General features: G+C 47.9%; 1 protein-coding gene across 1 annotated transcript in view; it reads left to right on the plus strand.

The window, feature by feature from the left end:
• Positions 1-20,974, plus strand: part of vps53 (VPS53 subunit of GARP complex) — a 355,834-nt gene that overhangs the window by 300,339 nt on the left and 34,521 nt on the right. The window contains exon 20 of the mRNA XM_072469721.1: positions 18,279-18,416. Coding sequence (XP_072325822.1) covers positions 18,279-18,416 — 138 coding nt within the window. The remainder of the gene's footprint in view (positions 1-18,278; positions 18,417-20,974) is intronic.

The following is a 20,974-nucleotide window of genomic DNA, read 5'->3' on the forward strand; positions in this document are numbered from 1 at the left end:
GGTCCATCTCGCGCTGGAAGACCGAGACCCCGTTGGTGACACCGAAGGGAACCCTTAAGAAGTGATAGAGCCGCCCATCTGCCTCGAAGGCAGTGTATTTGCGGTCACTAGTGCGGATGGGGAGCTGGTGGTAGGCGGACTTAAGATCCACCGTGGAGAAGACCTTATAATGCGCAATCCTATTTACCAGATCGGATATGTGGGGGAGAGGGTACGCGTCCAGCTGCGTAAACCTGTTGATGGTCCGACTGTAGTCGATGACCATCCTATGCTTCTCCCCGGTCTTTACCACCACTACTTGAGCTCTCCAAGGACTGTTGCTGGCTTCAATGACCCCTTCACTCAGTAGCCTTTGGACCTCTGACCTAATAAAGATCCAATCCTGGGCACTGTACCGTCTGCTCCTGGTGGCGACGGGTTTGCAATCCGGGGTGAGGTTCACAAACAGGGAAGGCCGATCGACCTTGAGGGTCGCGGGGCCGCAGACAGTGAGGTGGGTATAGGGCCGCCGAATTTGAAAGTTAGACTTTGGAAATTACACTGGAAGTCTAAACCTAGGAGTGTGGCCGCGCAGAGGTGGGGAAGGACGTAGAGCCGGTGATTTTTAAACTCCCTTCCCTGGACTTTGAGGTTTGCTACACAAAACCCCTTTATCTCTACTGAGTGGGAACCGGAGGCCAGGGAGATTTTTTGATTAACGGGGTGGACGAGGAGAGAACAGCGCCTTACCGTGTCAGGGTGTATGAAGCTCTCCGTGCTCACAGAGTCGATTAAGCAGGACGTCTCGTGCCCGTTGATTAGTACTGTTGTTGTAGCAGTTGAGAGTATTCGAGGCCGGGACTGATCCAGGGTCACCGAGGCTAATCTCTGCGGTCTGTGGTGGCAGTCTGCATTCGCCGCCGGAGACCGCAGCGACCGCACGGGCCTGGCATACCACCATGAAGTGCCCCTTTTTACCGCATCCCTTGCAGGTGGATGCGCGGGCCGGACAGCGCTGCCGGGGGTGCTTGGCCTGCCCGCAAAAGTAGCAGCGGGGCCCCCCGGGGTTGCCAGGCCGCCTTGCAGCACAAGCTTGTGGGGGGGTGGGGGATGTCTCGGGGTCGGCTGTTGAGGGGTTCCACGCTGCCCAGGGTGCTGCCGCGCGGTCGGGAACGTAAGCGCAGGCGTTTCTGGAAGCCACGTCCAGGGAGCCTGCAAGGGCCCGTGCCCCCTTGAGGCCTAGGGTGTCTTTTTCCAGCAATCGCTGGCAGATTTGGGAGGACAGCATACCTGCCATGAAAGCATCCCGGATCAAGAGTTCTGCATGGTCGCTCGCCGAAACTTGCGGGCAGCTGCTGTTTCTCCCCAACACCAGGAGCGCATGGTAGAATTCTTCCAGCGATTTCCCCAGGGATTTTTCGCCTCGTTGCTAGCAAATGTTGGGCGTAGACCTGGTTTACCGGGCGAATATAATGTCCTTTTAGCAGCTCGTTTACTGCATCGAAGTCTTCCGCATCCTCGATGAGGGTGTAAATTTCCGGGCTCACGCTCGAGTGCAGGACTTGCATTTTCTGTTCTCCCGTGGGTGTGTTTTCGGCCGTTACGAGATATCCTTTAAAACACGCCAGCCAGTGCTTGAAGTTTGCCGCTTAGTTCGCCGTGTGGGGGCTGAGTTGCAGACACTCCGGCTTAATTCGGAGCTCCATCCTTTTAAATCTAGTTTATTAAATTGATGCACGATCAGTGACCACTAAAGCGAGGTTGTAGTCCAACTGAAGGCTTTAATAAGCTAGATGTTTCCCCCAGCAGCTCAGGTACAGAATGAAGCCTGCTGGGGCGGCACGGGCTCTTATACCCCGCCTTGCAGGGTGGAGCTACCATACAGCTTGACCAATGGGAAACATACAATATCATACAATGGTGTTCCAGCATTACCAGGTACCGTAATACCTCTACACAGACTACCACAGTCTTCAAATAGTGCCATGAGCAAGGAAAGAATAAACATTTTGTCACCAGAGCTGTACTCTACAGATCAGGTTTTCAAAAATTAAAATGTACTTAACCTACAATTCTCCAGCCCGTAAAACAATAAAACCGAATTCTTCACTAATGCATTCCTCTGGGCAGCATTGAGGAACATAGTCGAAAGTTCATACTTGAAGTTGAAGGCTTTCCAGAGCCTTTGGAAGCTCACCTAGATGCAAAGGCTGCAATATAAGAAATGGGAAGAACAGCTGAATTGGCATAAAGCTGCCAAATAAATATCTCTGCCTGGGTAATCAACTATTCCTCCCCCACCCTAACCCGTGAGACAAAGGACATCAAAAGAAATCTTTAACAATTGAATAAAGCTATCAATCACAGTAGGGTTCAAAGATATGAGGCTAGTTTCCCACAACCTGTTTCTAGCCATCCTCCAACTTTGATCTCAAACCTGTTTCCTTTAAGTAATTTTTAGCAGACGTTTGGAGAATTACCAGGTGAATATATTCACTGTAAAGCAAGCAAACATAGCAACAAGTTAACATTTGCCAGATTCTGTACATCGATTACTCGGCAGAGAATTTATGAGGAGGTTCTTGTGAAGCACTAACCCTAACGGCATTGTAATTAAAATTTATGAATATTAAATCATCGACATATCATCTCCTTGTGCTGTTCTCCAACAGGAGGTATCTACTCAAACTCCATTTTGTTGTATTTTCCCCACAAACTTTTGTACTTTTCTTTATCAAACACTTATCCGTTTTCCTTTTCAATGTTTTCATGGTCTCCTACTTCAAAATAATACGTGTGGTGCGCTCAAATAAAAACAGAAAATGCAGGGAATATTCAGCAGAACTGGCAGCATCTGTGGTGCGAGAAACAAGAGTTAACATTGCAGGTCTGTGTTCTGATGTAAGGTCACAGTCCTGGAATGCTAACTCTGTCGACAGACGCTGCCAGGCATGCTGAGTGTTGCCAGCATTTTCTGTTTTCATTCCAGAATTTCCCAGGTAGATCAAGTACATTTCTCGTCCTCTGCACGTGATCAACCGAGCTCTCCAGTATAAATGTTGGAAAATCTTGGAACCCTTCTGCTATGTTGTGTGTCAAGAAATCCAGACTTACCTCATTATCAGGCAGCTGGGAACCTGAACTCCCAGTATACCTTGGGGGTTTCCTGCCTGCGCGGGCTGGGAGCAGGCGGCGCTTAATAATCAAGTGTTTCGATAGTATTTCTGGCCATGGACCCAGGCCCAGCTCAAAGAGTTAATGGCATGAAAACAGGAACATGTGACCTAGAAGCAGAGTGTCATAGTTGAGAAGAGTCTCAACTATATCTCGATCAGGTCGCCCCTCAGTCTTCTCTGCTCCAGCGAAAACAACCCAAGCCTATCCAACCTCTTCATAACTTAATTGTTCCATCCCAGGCAGCATCCTGGTGAAACACCTCTGCACCCGCTCCAGTGCAATCACATCCTTCCTTCAATGTGGCGACCAGTTGGCCTGTTAATTCACATGAAGTAGTCCATGTCCAAATGCAGCAAGATTTGGACAATATCCAGGCTTGGACTAACGAGTGGCAAGTTACATTCATGCCACACAAGTGCCAGGCAATGACCATCTCCTACAACAGAGGATCTAACCATCACCCCTTGATATTCAGTGGCATTACCATCTATGAATCCCCCACAATCAACAACCTGGGAATTACCATTGATCAGAAATTGAAGTGGACTAACCATATTAATACTGTGACTATCAGAGCAGGTCAAAAGCTAGGAATCCTACAGCGAGTAACTCTCCTCCTGACCCCCCAAAGCCTGTCCCCTATCTACAAGGCATAAGTCAGGAGTGTAACGGAATACTCTCCACTTGCCTGGATGAGTGCAGCCGCAACAACACTCCAGAAGCTCAACACCATCCAAGACGAAGCAGCCCGCTTGATTACTACCCCTTCCACCACCGACGTGTACCATCTACAAGATGCACTGCGGGAACTTCCAAACCCACAACCTCTACCATCTAGAAGGACACGAACAACACATACCTGGGAACCCCCAGCAGCTGGAGGTTCCCCTCCAAGTCACTCCACCCTGACTTGGAAATGTATCACCATTCCTTCACAGTCGTTGGGCTGAAATCCTGGAACTCCCTCCCTAACAGCACTGTGGGTGTACCTACACTTCAGGATCTGCAACAGTTCAAGAAGGCAACTCACCGCCACCTTCTGACGGCAACTAGGGATGGTCAATGAATGCCGACCTAACCAGCGACACCCACATCCCGTAAATGATTTTTTATTTCAGTTAGGTTTTTGGAAAGAGTCTGCATGTAACTTTAGTGCTATCAGGTACTGGAATTTCAGGTATGTCTCAGCAAATTGTTTACAAAAGATTACTGCCAATTAGTACAGGAAAGGTATGCTGAACGGTACTTCATGCATTTAATTTGATTTAGAACGTCATAACCGCAGAAATAAAGAGCTTTTGCATACTGAACCTGAGAAATGTCAAGTACACTTAGCAAGCCTGCGGCAAATATTGTCTGGCAGGCGAACTATCTGTTGGTGTCACATTTATTTGGTGTCAACTTCTTGGCCAGCTAATACCAGTTGACCTGAATAGGAATGCACCAGCTCCACAATTTTTCATCCTCATGACCAGTCCCAGTAGATTGAACAGTCTGCTCACCAACATTCCTCCTGCTGTTGACACAAGTCTGTGAATTTTGCTTTACCCTTTCTTCCCTGCACCATGTTTAATTTACTGCCCAGACGGACGCACCAATTATGTTACACCTTGCATTTTTAAAACAAAAAGTTGAAAATGCCGACTGCCTCCCGGTCCAAATGGGTTTGCTTTCCCGGGGTTTTGCAGAATGGTTGTTTACCACTGACCGACACCACGTTCTGACAGTGAAGGTCACCTTAGGCTTAAGGGAGATTACCATCTAATGTTTTGTCTCTGGTCCAGACGCTTCTGTCAGCATAGTTAAAATGTTGATTGTCCGGGACGATTTCTAGAAAGTGATGGGAAAATCATGGAATTAAGGGTCGACGTGTTTGCTGTTGCTGCAAGGTCTGCCATTTTTAATAATCGAACACGAGTTACTGTGGGAGAAATTTGCTCATTTGAATTTATTGTTGTGCAATCAAGCAGCCAGGGCCAAGAATCTAGCTGCCCAGTTGAATCATAGATAATAATAAACAAGGTTTTGTGTTGTCAGGTTAAGCTATTGGAATGCGGATGACAATATCCACGCAAACAAAGTGATGTGACTTTAAGCACAAAATAGATGTTTATTTTGTGATGACATGTGGACCCAACAGCTCCCCCTATTGAATGAATGGCCTATTGCTGATAAAACCCATCTGGAAAAAGGTGATCTAATCTTTGGTGTCTGTACAACTGAGCGATGTCATGTAGCAGATGAATTTAACCCTGTGAACCTCTTTTGGTGAAGCAAGATTTAACGTGCTGTGGCATTTTGGGCGTTCTGAACAGGGAGGTTCACATTTATACAATGCCTTTCACAACCACTGACATCTCAAAGGGCTCTACAGCCAATTTTGAGCCAAGACAAAAAAAAATAGGATCTTGATGCATTGGGAACGTCAGCAAAGTTTGATGATTCTGGAACCTTGTCTTTAAGCCATGCCAAGAAACCCAGAAACCTGCACCGTGGAGCGAGAAGAGAATTGTGAAGTAGAATGATCCAGCTCTTCATATTATCCATGTCTCCCAATATTTCAATCGGGTTACTTTCCTAGAATAAAGCTGCAGAATTAGAGGATCTGGGAATAGAAAATGACAAGCTTCCGATGAGACAAACTCAACTTTAAAAATTGCACAAAGTGTCACGCATCAAAAGCAGTCAGTATGGTTCTGATTAATCATAGGAACATTGGACCTGGGAGCAGGAGTAGGCCATTTGGCCCTTTGAACCTGTTCCACCATTCAATAAGATTATAGCTGAACTGGTTGTGGTCCCATAAACTCCATTTAAACATAAGTCCAAATAACGGGGTGGTGGCTGACCACACGAGATCTTGCCCTGGTCTAAAAATGTGCAACATAGGTGGAGTTATGGGGATACGGCGGGGAGTGGGCTTGGGTAGAGTACTCTTTCAAAGGGTCGGTGCAGACTTGATGGGGCCGAATGGCCTCCTGCACTGTAGGAATTCTATGTTTCTAAGGCGAATCTTGTGTTGGGGACAGGGAGGAAGTCACCCTTCCTGCCATTACCACATGGGGTTGAAGGTCCGGTGCCATATTCAAAAGGCACCTGGTGCTCCTTCCCCAGAATGGCAGCAGGAGGCCCACCCATCTGACCACGGCAGCCTGGATGGAGGCTTCACCAGCAGGGCTCAGCACAGAAATGCCCAGCTGTGACAGAGGAAGATGAATGATCTGCTGCACTCTGCCAGAGTATGTTGCATTGTGAAACTTATAAGAGCATTGTAAGTGTGCGAGTACGCAGGATGGCAGACTGAGGTGGGTTGCAACATACACCAGTAGATGGGCCATCTGTACCAAATGTGTGCCAGCCACTTCATGCTCTACTATCAGCTGCAGGACATCCTGTCTCTCCATCACTTACTGGGGAGGGCTCAGCAGCTCCCACATGCATTGCATGCTTTGGAAATACGCATGCAAGCATTGGGATGACGATCAATCCGTCTGTCTTTTTGCAGGAGTGGGATGCCCACAACAGGCAGGAGTGATCCCAGACTGGAGGCAGAATGTTGGATACTCAAGACCTCATTGCTTTCAAAGAGCAGGGTGCACGTTCTAGAGTAGGCTTGAGGTCACAATCTTGTGAGCACATGACTGACACTGCTCCACAGCTGGTGGAGGAAGTGACAGCCAGGGCGTCTGGCATGCAGCACTCTGGAGACCAGGTTCCTGCTCAGCCTCATGCAGATGACGAGTCTCTGGGCCCAGCCTTAAGAAATATGCTGGAGATGCAGAGACAGGCAGAGGTCATGTGCAGCCCTGTCCAAAGGCTGGAGGAGCCTCTCTACATTCTGCTGCTTATCTGGCAAGCAAGCTTTTGGAGGCCTCCATAGAAAGGTTGACAGACACCTTGGAAATCTAGATCCAACAGAATGCACAGCGGCTCCCTAATATGTGCTCGAACCTTCACACTGTTGCTCTAGCCATGTGCGCATTGCAGCAATGGCGAGCCGAGAGGGGGGTGGCGAACCTTGACCTCCTTTTAGGTGCCTTCTCAAGGAGCTGGGAAGGTGCCATTGGGCATCCACAGTGAGGGGGAGCACCAGCCAGACACCCTGGGGGCTTCAACCCAAGGGTGGTCTCCTGCTCCACTTCCCCTCTGCCAGTAATTCAGTTGCCCATATCCGGTCGGGCTGATGAGGGTGGACCGGAGCAGGAGACCCATAGCAGGCCGGGGCGCTCTTGGCCTCGGAACACCAGAGGATGCCTGACAAAAGCCATCACAGTCAGCAGCTTGCTTCCACCTCAGCCGCGGACATAAGGGCTGCACCTAGACGTAGATGTTTTGAAGGCACGCAGGTGTCACGGATGTACAAACATTGTATATAGTTTTGGCACTTGTGAATATATGTTCATGTGCCCTGTTTCCTGGGTTCCATCTTGCTGCTAGTTGCTTCACGGTCACAGGCATGTAAAGTTCTGGAACTTGCCTCTTTCTGCTCAGCCTTCCGGCTATGTGCCAACCTCTGGGCCCCCCTCCTAATTTGAATGAGAGCCCGTAGAAAGGCAGGGTTACCTGGAGCCTCCATCATATAGGCTTTGGTGGATCTGTGAACGAATTGAAGTAATAAATGTAGTGAGAATATTCCTTACAGATTTCCTTGTATCTCAAAATCCCCAAGCCCTGTACCTGGCCTCCATCCAGCCATCCCACTCCTTTCAGATGAAAGACATCCTGGAGACCAGAGATGGGTGTTCCTCCCATTCATACAGGTCTAAATATGAAGATATTGCTCTTTGACCAGGGTGATGACAGCCATATGCAGGAGCCCTCCCCCTCACACTGTTCAGCTTGCTTCCATTACTCTCAAGACTCTATATAGAGAAAGACCATTGCCTTGACAGCGCATAAAGACTAAAAACATGAACCCTTGTCATCCATGACCATTTATTGGGAGTATGGAGTTTGGAACCGTGTCCCATGGAGGCATCCATCTCCCTGCCTCCTGTCACCCCGGTCTCGGACAGCAACGGATGGCAAATTGGAAAGAACAAATGGCAATTCCGGTCCTGGATGGGATCTCAATGTATTGAGACGCATGAGTCAGGAACAAACCTGCTGCCATGTGGGCTTCATCGTAGAGAGGAGAACATGAGCATGGTTGTCATCCAGTTGCCTCATGATTATTAGAGTGTCTCTTTCGTCGACCAATTGTGCTGACCTTGAACTCCAACCACCCGAAAAGCCTCTCCTCCTACTTCGAGGTATAGAAACACAGAAACAAAGAAAATAGGAGCAGGAGTGGGCCCTTCGAACCTACTTCACCATTCATTGTGACCATGGCTGATCATCCAACTCATTAACCCGTTCCCGTTTTCTCTCCATATCCTTTGATCCCTTTAGGCCCAAGAGCAATATCTAACTCCTTTATGAAAACAAACAATGTTATGGCCACAACTGTTTTCTGTGGTAGCAAATTCCACAGGCTCGCCACTCTCTGGCTGAAGAAATTTCTCCTCAGCCCGTTCCTAAATGGTTATCCTGTATCCTTAAACTGTGACCCCTGGTTCTGGACACCGCTGCCATCGGGAACATCCTTCCTGCATCTACCCTGCCTGGTCCTGTTAGAATTTTATAGTTTTCCATGAGATCCTCCTCACTCATCTAACTCCAGCAAATTTAATCCTAACCGATTCAATCTCTCCTCATCCGTCAGTCCCACCATCCCAGGAATCAGTCTGGTAAGCCTGCACTTCACTCCCTCCATAGCAAGAACATCCTTCCTCAGAAAAGGAGGCCAAAGCTGCAAACAATATTCCAGGTCTCACCATGGCTCTGTATAATTGCAGCAAGTCATCTCTGCTCTTGCACTCAAATCTTCACACTATGAAGGCCAACATACATTTTCCTCCTTCACCGCCTGCTGCACTTACATGCTTACTTTCAGCAACTGGTGTAAAGGATACACGGGTCTCATTGCAATTTCCCTCTCTCAACCTATATCCATTCAGACAATAATCTGTTGTCTTGTTTTTGCTACCAAAATAGATAACTTCACCAATCCACATTTTACTGCATCTGCAATGTATTGCTCACTGACTCAACTTGTCCAAGTCACACTGAAGCATCTCTGCATTCTCCTCACAACTCACCCTCCCACCCAGCTTTGTGTCATCTACCAATTTGGAGATATTGAGCGGGATTCTCTGATCCTGAGGCTAAGTGTCATAGACGCCGTCTCGTTTCACGACGGTGTCAACAGGTCCCCAGGAGCAGCGATTCCGAGCCCCTCAGGAGGCCAGCACAGCACTGGAGCGACCCACGCCGCTCCAGCTGCCGATACCGGCGTCAAATGGGCGCTGCGGGTCTGCGCATGCGCTCTGCGACCAGCACCAATGCGCAGTGCGACCGGCGCAATTGCACGCATGCGCGGTGGCTTCGTTCTCTGCGTCGAGCCCGACGCAATATGGCGTAGGGCTACAGGGGCCGATGCGGAGCAATAAAGGCCCCCAGCCCGAGAGGCTGGCCTGCCGATCGGTAGGCCCCGGTCGCAGGCCAGGCCACAGCGGAGCCCCCCCCCCCCCCCCCTCCCAACCAGGCTGCCCCCAAAAGGATGCACGGCGAGGTCCCGCCGGGTAAGACCACACGTGGACGCCGCCGTCGGATTATTTTTGCGGCCACTCGCCGCTCTCCGGAGAATCGGCGGACTGAGAGAATCCCGCCCATTATATTTAGTTTCTACATCTAAATCATTAATATATATTGTGAATAACTGGGGTCCTAGCACTGATCCCTGCGGTACTACATTAGTCACTGACTGTCATTTGGAAAAAGACCCGTTTATTCCTACTCTTTGTTTCCCGTCTGCCAACCAGTTTTCTGTCCATCCCAATACACTACCCCTAATCCCATGCATTTTAATTTTACACGCTAATCTCTCATGTGAGACTTTGTCACAAGCCTTCTGAAAGTCTAAATAAACCCCCTTGTCAACGCTACTGGTTATACTCTCGAAGAATCGCATGAAATATGTTAAGCATGATTTCCCTTTTGTAAATCGATGCTGACTCAGTCCGATTCTACGACTGTTTTCCAAGTGCTCTCCTATAAAATCTTTGAGAATGGATTCTAGAATTTTCTAGACATCAGGCTGACTGGTCTGTAATTCCGTTTTCTCTCTACCCCCTTTTTTTAAATAGTGGGGTTACAATCTGCAAATTTGGAGGGTGTCACAGTGGTTAGCACAGCTGCTTTCAGCCATGATCTCATTAAATGGCGGAGCAGGCTCGAAGGGCTAGGTGGCCTTGGGTGTGACTAGTGTGGAGTTTGCATTTTCTTCCTCTGTCTGCATGGGTTCGCTCCGGGCGCTCCGGTTTCCTCCCAGTAATGCAGGTTAGGTGGATTAGCCATGATAAATTGTCCACAAAGTTACGTGGGGTTGCTGGGTTACAAATAGGGTGGAGGTGTGGGCTTAAGTAGGGTGCTCTTTCCAAAGGGCTGATGCAGACTCGATGGGCCGAATTGCCACCCTCTGCACTGTAAATTCTATAATAAAATTCTATGATAAAATCTGAATCTGAAGGAACACATCCAGATTTTATGGAATCTTGGAAGATGACCACCAATGCATCCACTATTCCTATGGCCACTTTTTAAAGTACTCTGGGATGTAGATTATCAGGTCCTGGGGATTTATCGGTCTTCAATCCCATCAATTTCCTCAATGTTTCTCTGCGTCGAGCCTGAGGAAGGAGCAGTGCTCCGAAAGCTAGTGTTTGAAACAAACCTGTTGGACTTTAACCTGGTGTTGTAAGACTTCTGACTGAGCTCACCCCAGTCCAACGCCGGCATCTCCACATCACCGTTTCTCTAGTAATACTGATTTCCTTAAGATCTTCCCTCTCACTAAACCCTGTGTTCTCCAACATTTCTGGTATGTTATTTGCGTCCTCTTTTGTGAAGACAGAACCAACGTTGGTTAGCTATTTCTTTGTTCCCCATTATAAATTCCCCTTGTTTCTGACTGTAAGGGACCTACATTTGTCTTCACCAATCTTTTTCTTTTCATACATAGAAACATACGTAGAAAATAGAAGCAGGACGAAACCATTTGCCCCTTCGAGTCTGTTCCCCAATTCATTAGCTGATCATCAAGTTCAATACCCTTTTTCGCCTCCCCCACCAATAACTCTTGATTCCCTTTTGTCCCAAGAGCTATATCTAATTTCTTCTTGAAATGACACAATGTTTTTGCCTCCACTACTTTCTGCAGGAGTGAATTCCACTCTCTGAGTGAAGAAATTTCTCCTCACTTCAGTCCTAAAAGGTCTACCCCTTATCCTCAAACTATGACCCCTAGTACTGGACTCCCCCACCATTGGGAACATTCTTTCTGAATCTCCCTGTCTAATCCTGTTAGAATTTTATAAGTTTCAAAGGGGGAGGGAGGGTGGAGAGGGTGTGCTGAATGGGAAGAGCATGTAAATTGTAAATGATAACTATTCCAGTCAACTCCTGTACAGTGAAACTTCATATTTATTAATAAATAAATTAAAATAATTTAATAAGTTTCTGTGAGATCCCTTCTCACTCCTCTAAACTCCAATGAATATAATCCTAACTGACTTAGTCTCTCTTCATCTGACAGTCCCACCATTTCAGGAATCAGCCTGGTAAACCTTTGCTGCACTCCCTCCATAGCAAGAACATCCTTCCTCAGATAAGGACATTAAAACTGCTCACAATACTCCAGGTGTGGCCTCACCAATGCCCTATACAATTGCAGCACAACATCACTATTCTTATACTCAAATCCTCTCGGTACGAAGGCCAACATACCATTTGCCTTCTTTACTGTTTGCTGTATTTGCACGCTTACTTTGCAACTGATGCACGAGAACACCAAGGTCTCACTGAGTATTCACCTCTCTCACTTTACACCAATTCAGATAATAATCTGCCTTCCTATTTTTGCTACTGAAGCGGATAACGTCACATTTAACCACATTAATAATAATAATCTTTATTACAGTTACAAGTAGGCTTACATTAACACTGCAATGAAGTTACTGTGAAAATCTCCTAGTCTCCACACCGGCATCTGTTCGAGTACACTTGAGAGAGAATTCAGAATGTCCAATTCACCTAACAAGCACGTCTTTCGGGACTTGTGGGAGGAAACCCACGCAGCCACGGGGAGAACGTACAGACTCCGCACAGACAGTGACCCAAGCAGGAATCGAACCTGGGACCCTAGCGCTGCGAAGCAACAGTGCTAACCACTGTGCTACCATGCAGCCCACTATACTGTATCTGCCATGCATTTGCTCATTCATTTAGCCTGTCCAAATCCTGCTGAAGCATCTCTGCATCCTCCTCACAGTTCACCCTCCAACCCAAATTTGTATCACGTGCAAATACCTATAGAAGCTTTTACAATCAGTATTTTATATTCCCCGCAAGCTTACTCTCATACCCTATTTTCCCCTCTTTAATCAATCCCTTTATCCTCCTTTGCTGAATTCTAAACTGCTCCCAATCCTCTGGTCTGCTGTCTGTTCTGGCCAATTTGTATAGCTCATCCCTGGATCTAATACTATCTCTAATTTCCCTTGTTAGCCATAGTTTGGCCACCATTTCTGTTTTATTTTTGTGCCAGACAGGAGTGAACAATTGATGCAGTTCACCCATGCGCTCTTTGAATGTTTGCCATTACTTATCCACCATCATCCCTTTTAAATAACGTTCCCCAATCCATCACAGCTGTCATATGAGAGTACCTTTAAGAAATGGGTGTTTATAAATGGGTGTGTATATAAATATCTGTAGTGAGAGAACCTTTAAGAAATGGGTGTTTATAAATGGGTGTGTATATAAATATCTGCAGTGAGAGTACCTTTAAGAAATGGGTGTTTACTACTGCAGTGATGTCTGTCAGCTTTTTACTTTCATTTTTGAGCAGGCTGCAGGGTGTGTTTTAGTTTCATTTTCAGTGTTGGAGCTGAAGCTAGACCAAGCAGGTGTACTGCTTTTCTCTCTGCCATCAAAAGACTTATCTCTTGATCATTTGGTGAATTCAGAATTATAAATGTTCTCAATAGTGAATGTAAACCTAATGTGCTTCTGTTGAAAGGTGTTTTAAGTCTTATGGATGCTAAAAGGAAAGCTTAAAGGATTACTTAAGTGTTGTATTCTTTGGGGGTTGCATTTCAATTAATGGTTGCTAAGATGTTCACCAAATTTTGAAAAGGTTAACTTGAGTTCATAGAATAAACATTGTTATGCTTTTAAAAAATACTTTTCCATTTCTGCTGTACCACACCTGTAGAGTGGGCCGTGTGCTCCCCATACCACAATCTATTAAATGTTGTGGGTCAGGGGAACTCCATGATACACTTTGGGGTTCTCTAAACTCTGGCCCATAACACAGCCAACTTGCACCTCATACGATCCTAGTTTCCTTTCTTCAGATTGAAGACCCTAGTCTCAGAATTCTTCATCAAGATGGAGAGCAATGTAGTTGATTCTATCATGTTATGATTGCCCATCTCCAAAGAGCTTCACACATCTAGATTGCCAATTATCTTTTCTCATTACACAGTACCCAGTCTCGGATGGCATATTCTCTAGTTGGTTCCTTAACGTATTGGTCCACAAAACCATCCAGTATGCACTCCAGGGATTCCTCCTCTACGGTATTACTAATTTGATTTGCCTAATCTATGTGCAGATTAAAATCACCCATAATTACAGATGTTCCTTTATTGCATGTGTCTCTAATTTCCTGTTTAATGCCATTCCCAACATCACCAGCTTGGGGGTCAGTATACTACCCCAATAATGTTCTTTGCCCCTTGGCATTTGTCAGCTCTCCCCATATAAACTCCACATTGTCAGAGCTAATATCGTTCCTCACTATTGCGTTAATTTCCTCTTTGCCAGCAATGCAACCCCACCGCCTTTTCCTTTCTGCCTGCGCTTCCTGAATACTGAATACCCCTAGATGTTCAATTCCCGGGCAGCACGGTGGCAGTGGTTAGCACTGCTGCCTCACGGAGCCGAGGACCCGGGTTGAATCCCGGCCCCAGGGCCACTATCCATGTGGAGTTTGCACATGCTCCCCATGTCTACGTGGGTATCATCCCCACAACCCAAAAATGTGCAGGGTATGTGGATTGACCACGCTAAATTGCCCCTTAATTGGAGAAAACAAGAATTGAGTACTTAAAAAAAAAAATTTTTTTTAATTTTTTTTTAAGATGTTCAATTCCCATCTCTCGTCACCCTGCAACCATGTCTCCATAATCCCGAAAATATCATACCATTTACATCTATCTGCACGATTAATTCATCCACTTTATCGCGAATTCTCCACTCATTAAGGCATGTCTTTTTAACAGTCTTTGTCCCGTACTGTGGCCCTTTTTGATTCTGGCCCATACTTTCTCTGCCCATCATTTTTCTTATTCTCCTTTCTGCCTTTTATTCTGTTCACATTTCCCCCTCCTCTGACTCCTTGAATTGGTTCCCATCCCCCCTGCCATTTTAGTTTAAACCCTCCCCAATCTCTAGCAAATACTGTCCGGAGGACATCAGTCTCAGTCCTGCCCAGGTGTAACCCGTCCAGTTTGTACTGGTCCCAATGTCCCAGGAATCTGAAACCCTCCCCCCTCACACCGTCTCTTCAGCCCCATATTCAGTTGATACATCCTGCTTTTTCTGCTCTGAGTAGCACGTGGCACTGGGAGTAATCCTGCCATCACTATCTTTGAGGTCCTACATGTTTAATTTACTTCCTAACTCCTCATAATCACCTTCACCCCCCACCCCCCCAGAATGTCCTGTAGCCACTCCGAGACATCCTTGACCCGCCAGGGAGACAATGTACCATCCAGGAGTCCCAGTTGCAGCCACAGAAATACCCATCTAGTCCCCTTACAATTATCCCCTGTAACTATTGCATTCCCACACCTTTCCTTTTACTCCTCCCTTGTGCAGCTGAGCTGATGGTGATGCAACAAAATTGGCAGCCGCTGCTTTCCCCTAATGCAATCCCCCAGAACAGTAGCCAAAGCAGGGAAAAAAACCACAGGAGATTCCTGCACTGTCTACCTAGTCCTCTTGCTCTCCTGGTGTCACCCATTCCCTTCCTGGCTGTGGACTTTTAACCTGTAGTGCCTGCAAAAGAGCTTCCCAACCTTGTTCATCGGGAATCTTGAGTTGCCTTTTAAATTTCCGAGAACAGAATTCCTAAAGTTCATTCTGATGTCAGGAATCTGATTTTTGGTCCTCCGCCAAATTAAGCTCCCCCACCCACCAAGCTTCCCACAGCTGGCGGGACAGGAAGATTCCACTGTTAGCGTAGAAATCGCTTTGACATTTGAGACATGCAGAGCTATTATGAATGTGTAATTTCAGTGGGTAAAAAAGGGTTGCAACAGTGGACTACTAAACGACTCTACCTATAGACACTCCCTAAATAATCAGATCAATTCTTTAACCCACTAAGTGGATCCACAGTAAGTGTTACTTGATGTTGCTGCAATTCAAAAAACCCCAGGCTGAGCACTTAGTGGAATCGTCTTTAATGTTGGACATTCGCAATTACCTGGGCAAAGTGGGGGAAGAAAAATCAGCACGGATGACCTGGTATTTGAACTTTGCTAGTGTTCCTTCCATTCATTCTGATTGAAGGTCTTTAAAGTTATGAAGGATATAAATAGGGTAGAGTAGAGAAGATGTTTCCACTTATGAAAAATTTGAAACTAGGACCATAAATATACGGTCATCACCTATCAATCTTCTGAAGAATTTACCCAGCGAGTGGTTAGACCGTGGAACTTGCTACAACAAGGAATGGTTGAGGCAAAATAGTATAGATGCCTTTAAGGGAAAGCTAGATAAGTACATGAGGGAGAAGCAAGTAGGAGGATTTGCTGATAGGATTAGGGAAAATAGTGTAGGAGTAGGTTTGTGTGAAATAGAAGTACTAGGGCAGGTGGCCAAATGTTCTTGGGCTTACATACTGTGTAACCTAATGGAAAGGCGGAGCAGTGGCATAATGGATAGCACTGCTGCCTCACAGGGTCCCAGGTTTGATTCCAGCCTTGGGTCACTGTGGAGTTTGCACATTCTCCCCGTGTCTGCGTGGGTTTCCTCCGGGTGCTCCGGATTCCTCCCACAGTCCAAAGATGTGCAAGTTAGGTGGATTGGCCATGATAAATTGTCCCTTTGTGTCCAAAAGGGGTTACTGGGTTAGGGATAGGATGGGGGGGTGGGCCTAGGTAGGCTGCTGTTTCAGAGGGTCGGTACAGACTCAGTGGGCCGAATAGCCTCTTTTTGTACTGTAGTGATTCTATTCTATGAAAGGTGAGTCCAGTGGAATCCTTATGGGGCAATGTGATCCTTTGCCCCACCAGATTTTCCTTTACGTATTATCTGGATGAATAACTGAATGAGGTGATACATGTTACCCCCCTGCAAAGAATTTTCAGCTTGTTGTGACTTATTTTGGCTTTGATTTTGATACAAAAACGGCTTAAACATCGCCTTTCATGTTAATAGACCAAAGGAGCTCTCATTGACAATTGATGCGATTGGCTTTAGTCCAGCCAAGTTGATCCAAGTTCACAACACAAACTGGTTCTGTTTTGCCAGCCCACTCTCTTGAGAAACCTAGATTAGTGGTGTAAATAATGAATAGTCGCCTTGTGCAGAGAACTAGAGGGAGCTCTTGGTTATTGAGGAATGAGGCTACGATCTCAGTGTGTTAATGGGGGTGATAACTTTCAAATTATAAATTGTTGATCGTAAAATACTTGTAGAAATGCTTTTCTGTAGGTTATGTACAAAGAAATTGAATTAATGAGATGTACATTGGACGTTTATACACTTCTGGTGTTCTCAATTACATCCCTTCCCCCACCCTCCCACCCCACATAAAAAAACATTGGGCACGATTTAACTGAAAGGTTTCTAAGTGTCATTTGTGGCAGGTTTTGCTGGGAGTTTCCTGTCTGCGAATTTCCCACCTCTATCGAACGACACTTAGGCACATTTTTGTTTGTATTTTTTTTCCAATTAAGGGGCAATTTAGCGTGGCTAATCCACCTAGCCTGCACATCTTTGGGTTGTGGAAGTGAGACCCAGGCAGACACGGGGGGAATGTGCAAACTCCACACGGACAGTGACCCAGAGCCGGGATCGAACCTGGGTCCTCGGCGCTGCTTAGTAACTTTTTTGGGCCCTGGGGAGTTTCTCACCAGTTTAGCCACACTTAATCAGAGATTGGGCTGCCATTTTGAAAGGGTGCCTCAATCTCTAAGTGAGCGTGTGGGTCATCCCACCCATGGGCAATGGCACCCCTCATACACATGATCATTATCCCCCCCCACCCCCCCATGCCAAGTGAGGACACCCCGCTGTGGGGTGCCTGGAGGCCCTCCTCTTCAGGGCCCCCCATACCACCTTACACCCCCCCCCCCCTTCCAGGACCCCCACCCATAATCCCCACCCCCACCCGTCATACTCCCCTCCAACCCCCTCCACCCCCCTTTCATGGGCATAGCCCCCCCTCGGGGCCTGACCCTTGGCAGTGGCACCCAGGCACCCTTACGGTGCCATCTGGGCACCATGGTGCCTGCCTGGCAGTGGCAAGGTGCCCACGTTCCAGGGAGAGGGCCAGTGAGCCATCCTGCATTAACCCTGACCACCCAGGGGTCTCCAATGGCCCAGGAGCCCCCCGCCCCCCTCCCCAGGTGCCATTCCGCCTGGTCTACATTTGTGTGGACCGTACTGAACGGTGCCAGGGAGGCCGGTAGATACCGGGTAAGTAGGCTGTAAGTGGGTGGGCAGGTTCCTGATCTCGACTCCTCGCAGGACATGGGTAGATCCCATGAGGTGTGTGGCTGTTGGGGAGCTCCACGGGAGGCTTCACCCAGGATCTAGCCGCCACGTCGCGCTCCCATTGGGGCGTGGCGTGGCTGGTAGATTGCACCCATTGCTTTTTTTATTGTTCCATTTTAAATTGATACCACAGAACGAGAAGGGTTTTCAAATTATTGTTAAAAAATGACTCAATGGAATAAGCCACAAATGTAAATACACAATTTACAGCGTTGATTTTTATTTCACAGCTTCTGCTGGACACTCATTCTCTGAAAACGGTTCTGCTTGATCTTCCTTCTATTGGTTCGCAAGTTATACGCAAGGCTCCAGCGAGCTACACAAAGATTGTGGTCAAAGGCATGACACGTGCAGAGATGATTCTGAAGGTAAGGAAACTACTCTGTGAATCCGTGTGTTGCAGTGCACTACAGCAAGAACCTCAAATGTTAGATTTGCTGGCTAATATCTGTCAGCCTACAATGCTGGATTTCTGGGAGTGATTTTCAGTCGGTGATCTCATCCAGTAACAGCTCAATGATCAGAGCACCCGTTAGAATGCTGAAGTTACTTCCGGGTGCGGCGATGACCAGCTGAGTCGCACGTTTCGGCAGCTCCCGGTGGAACGGACTTTTGGGCTCTTAAAATTGCCGTTGGGGCTCTTATTAACGGCTAAAAGTACTGTGCGGTGAACCAGAAGGGAATCCCCCCTGGATACGGATGAAAAAAGGAGAGGAAGGTGGCCGGATTGCGGTGGACCCTTTAGAGCAGCGGCAAGGAAGGCAAGCAAAAACCAAGATGGCATCGGAAGGTGGCAGTTTAATATTGGGCCCTGAACAACACGAGTTTTTGAAACGCTGCGTGGAAGAACTCAAAAAGGAAATGAAGAAGGAGCTGTTGGCCCCGATATTACAGGCGATCGAAGGGCTAAAGGAGGAGCAAAAGACCCAGGAGCGAGAGCTTCGGGTCGTGAAGGCAAAGGCTGCCGAGAATGAGGACGACATACAGGGCCTGGTGGTGAAGACGGAGATGCACGAGGCACACCATAAACGATGTGTGGAAAGGCTGGAGGCGCTGGAGAACAACGCGAGGAGGAACAATCTAAGGATTCTTGGTCTTCCTGAAGGTGCGGAGGGAGCGGACGTCGGGGCATATGTGAGCACGATGCTGCACTCGTTAATGGGAGCGGAGGCCCCGGCGGGTCCGCTGGAGGTGGAGGGAGCATACCGAGTGATGGCGCGAGGACCGAGAGCAGGAGAAATTCCTAGAGCCATAGTGGTGAGATTCCTCCGTTTTAAGGACAAAGAGATGGTCCTTAGATGGGCAAAGAAAACTCGGAGCAGTAAGTGGGAGAACGCGGTGATCCGCGTATACCAAGACTGGAGTGCGGAGGTGGCGAGAAGGAGGGCGAGCTTTAATCGGGCCAAGGCAGTGCTTCACAAAAAGAAGATAAAATTCGGAATGCTGCAACCGGCAAGACTGTGGGTCACATATCAAGGGAGGCACCACTACTTTGAGACGGCGGATGAGGCGTGGACTTTTATCGTGGAAGAAAAATTGGAATGAGCGGGTTATTAAAAAAAAGAACGTTTGAAACAAAGTGGTGGGGCGAGTATGGGGGGCGAAGAGGGGGTAAAAAGGGGGGAAAGAGGAGTTTTATGTTATTAATCCTGCGATGTGGTAACTTTTCTCTCTTCCACAGGAGGTGGTTGGGGGAGGAAAGGAGGTGGAGGAGATGGGGCGTTGGCCATTGGGGGCGGGGCCAAGGGGGAAGCGCGGGCTCGGTTCCCGCGCTATGATAATCATGGCGGGAATAGGGAAGCAGGAAGGAGGGGGCGTCGCACGGTGCGAGCCGAGGTCACGGGGGGAAGCCGAGGTCGGCCAGAGTTTGCTGACTTCTGGGAGCAACATGGGGGGTGTAACTACGCTAGTGGCGGATCTAGCAGGAGGGGTAGAAGGGGGGAACTATTGGGCTGCTGCTGCTGGGGAGAGGGGGGAGCTGGTATGGGGTGGGATGGGCGGGGGGGCACCGCCTGGGGGGGGACACAGCTGCGTGGGAACCGGGTGAGGAGCTGGAAAAAGGGGATGGCTAATCGACAAGGGGGGGGGGTAAAAAGCCCCCCAACCTGGCTGATCACGTGGAACGTGAGAGGGCTGAACGGGCCGATAAAGAGGGCACGGGTACTCGCACACCTTAAGAAACTTAAGGCAGACGTGGTTATGTTACAGGAAACGCACTTGAAACTGATAGACCAGGTGAGACTACGCAAAGGTTGGGTGGGGCAGGTGTTCCATTCGGGGCTAGATGTGAAAAACAGGGGGGTGGCTATATTAGTGGGGAAGCGGGTAATGTTTGAGGCAAAGACTATAGTGGCGGATAGCGGGGGCAGATACGTGATGGTGAGTGGCAAACTACAGGGGGAGACGGTGGTTTTGGTAAACGTATATGCCCCGAACTGGGATGATGCCAATTTTATGAGGCGTATGCTAGGACGCATCCCGGACCTAGAGGTGGGAAAGTTGGTAATGGGGGGAGATTTCAGTACGGTGTTGGAACCAGGGCTGGACAGGTCGAGGTCCAGGACTGGAAGGAGGCCGGCAGCAGCCAAGGTGCTTAAAGATTTTATGGAGCAGATGGGAGGAGTAGACCCGTGGAGATTTAGCAGACCTAGGAGTAAGGAGTTTTCGTTTTTCTCCTATGTCCACAAAGTCGATTCGCGAATAGACTTTTTTGTTTTGGGAAGGGCGTTGATCCCGAAGGTGAGGGGAACGGAGTATACGGCTATAGCCATTTCGGATCACGCTCCACATTGGGTGGACTTGGAGATAGGGGAGGAAACAGAAGGGCACCTACCCTGGAGAATGGACATGGGACTAATGGCAGATGAGGGGGTGTGTCTAAGGGTGAGGGGGTGCATTGAAAAGTACTTGGAACTCAATGATAATG

The sequence above is a fragment of the Scyliorhinus torazame genome, chromosome 12 (assembly GCF_047496885.1).
Source record: "Scyliorhinus torazame isolate Kashiwa2021f chromosome 12, sScyTor2.1, whole genome shotgun sequence".
NCBI classification, from domain to species: Eukaryota; Metazoa; Chordata; class Chondrichthyes; order Carcharhiniformes; family Scyliorhinidae; genus Scyliorhinus; species Scyliorhinus torazame.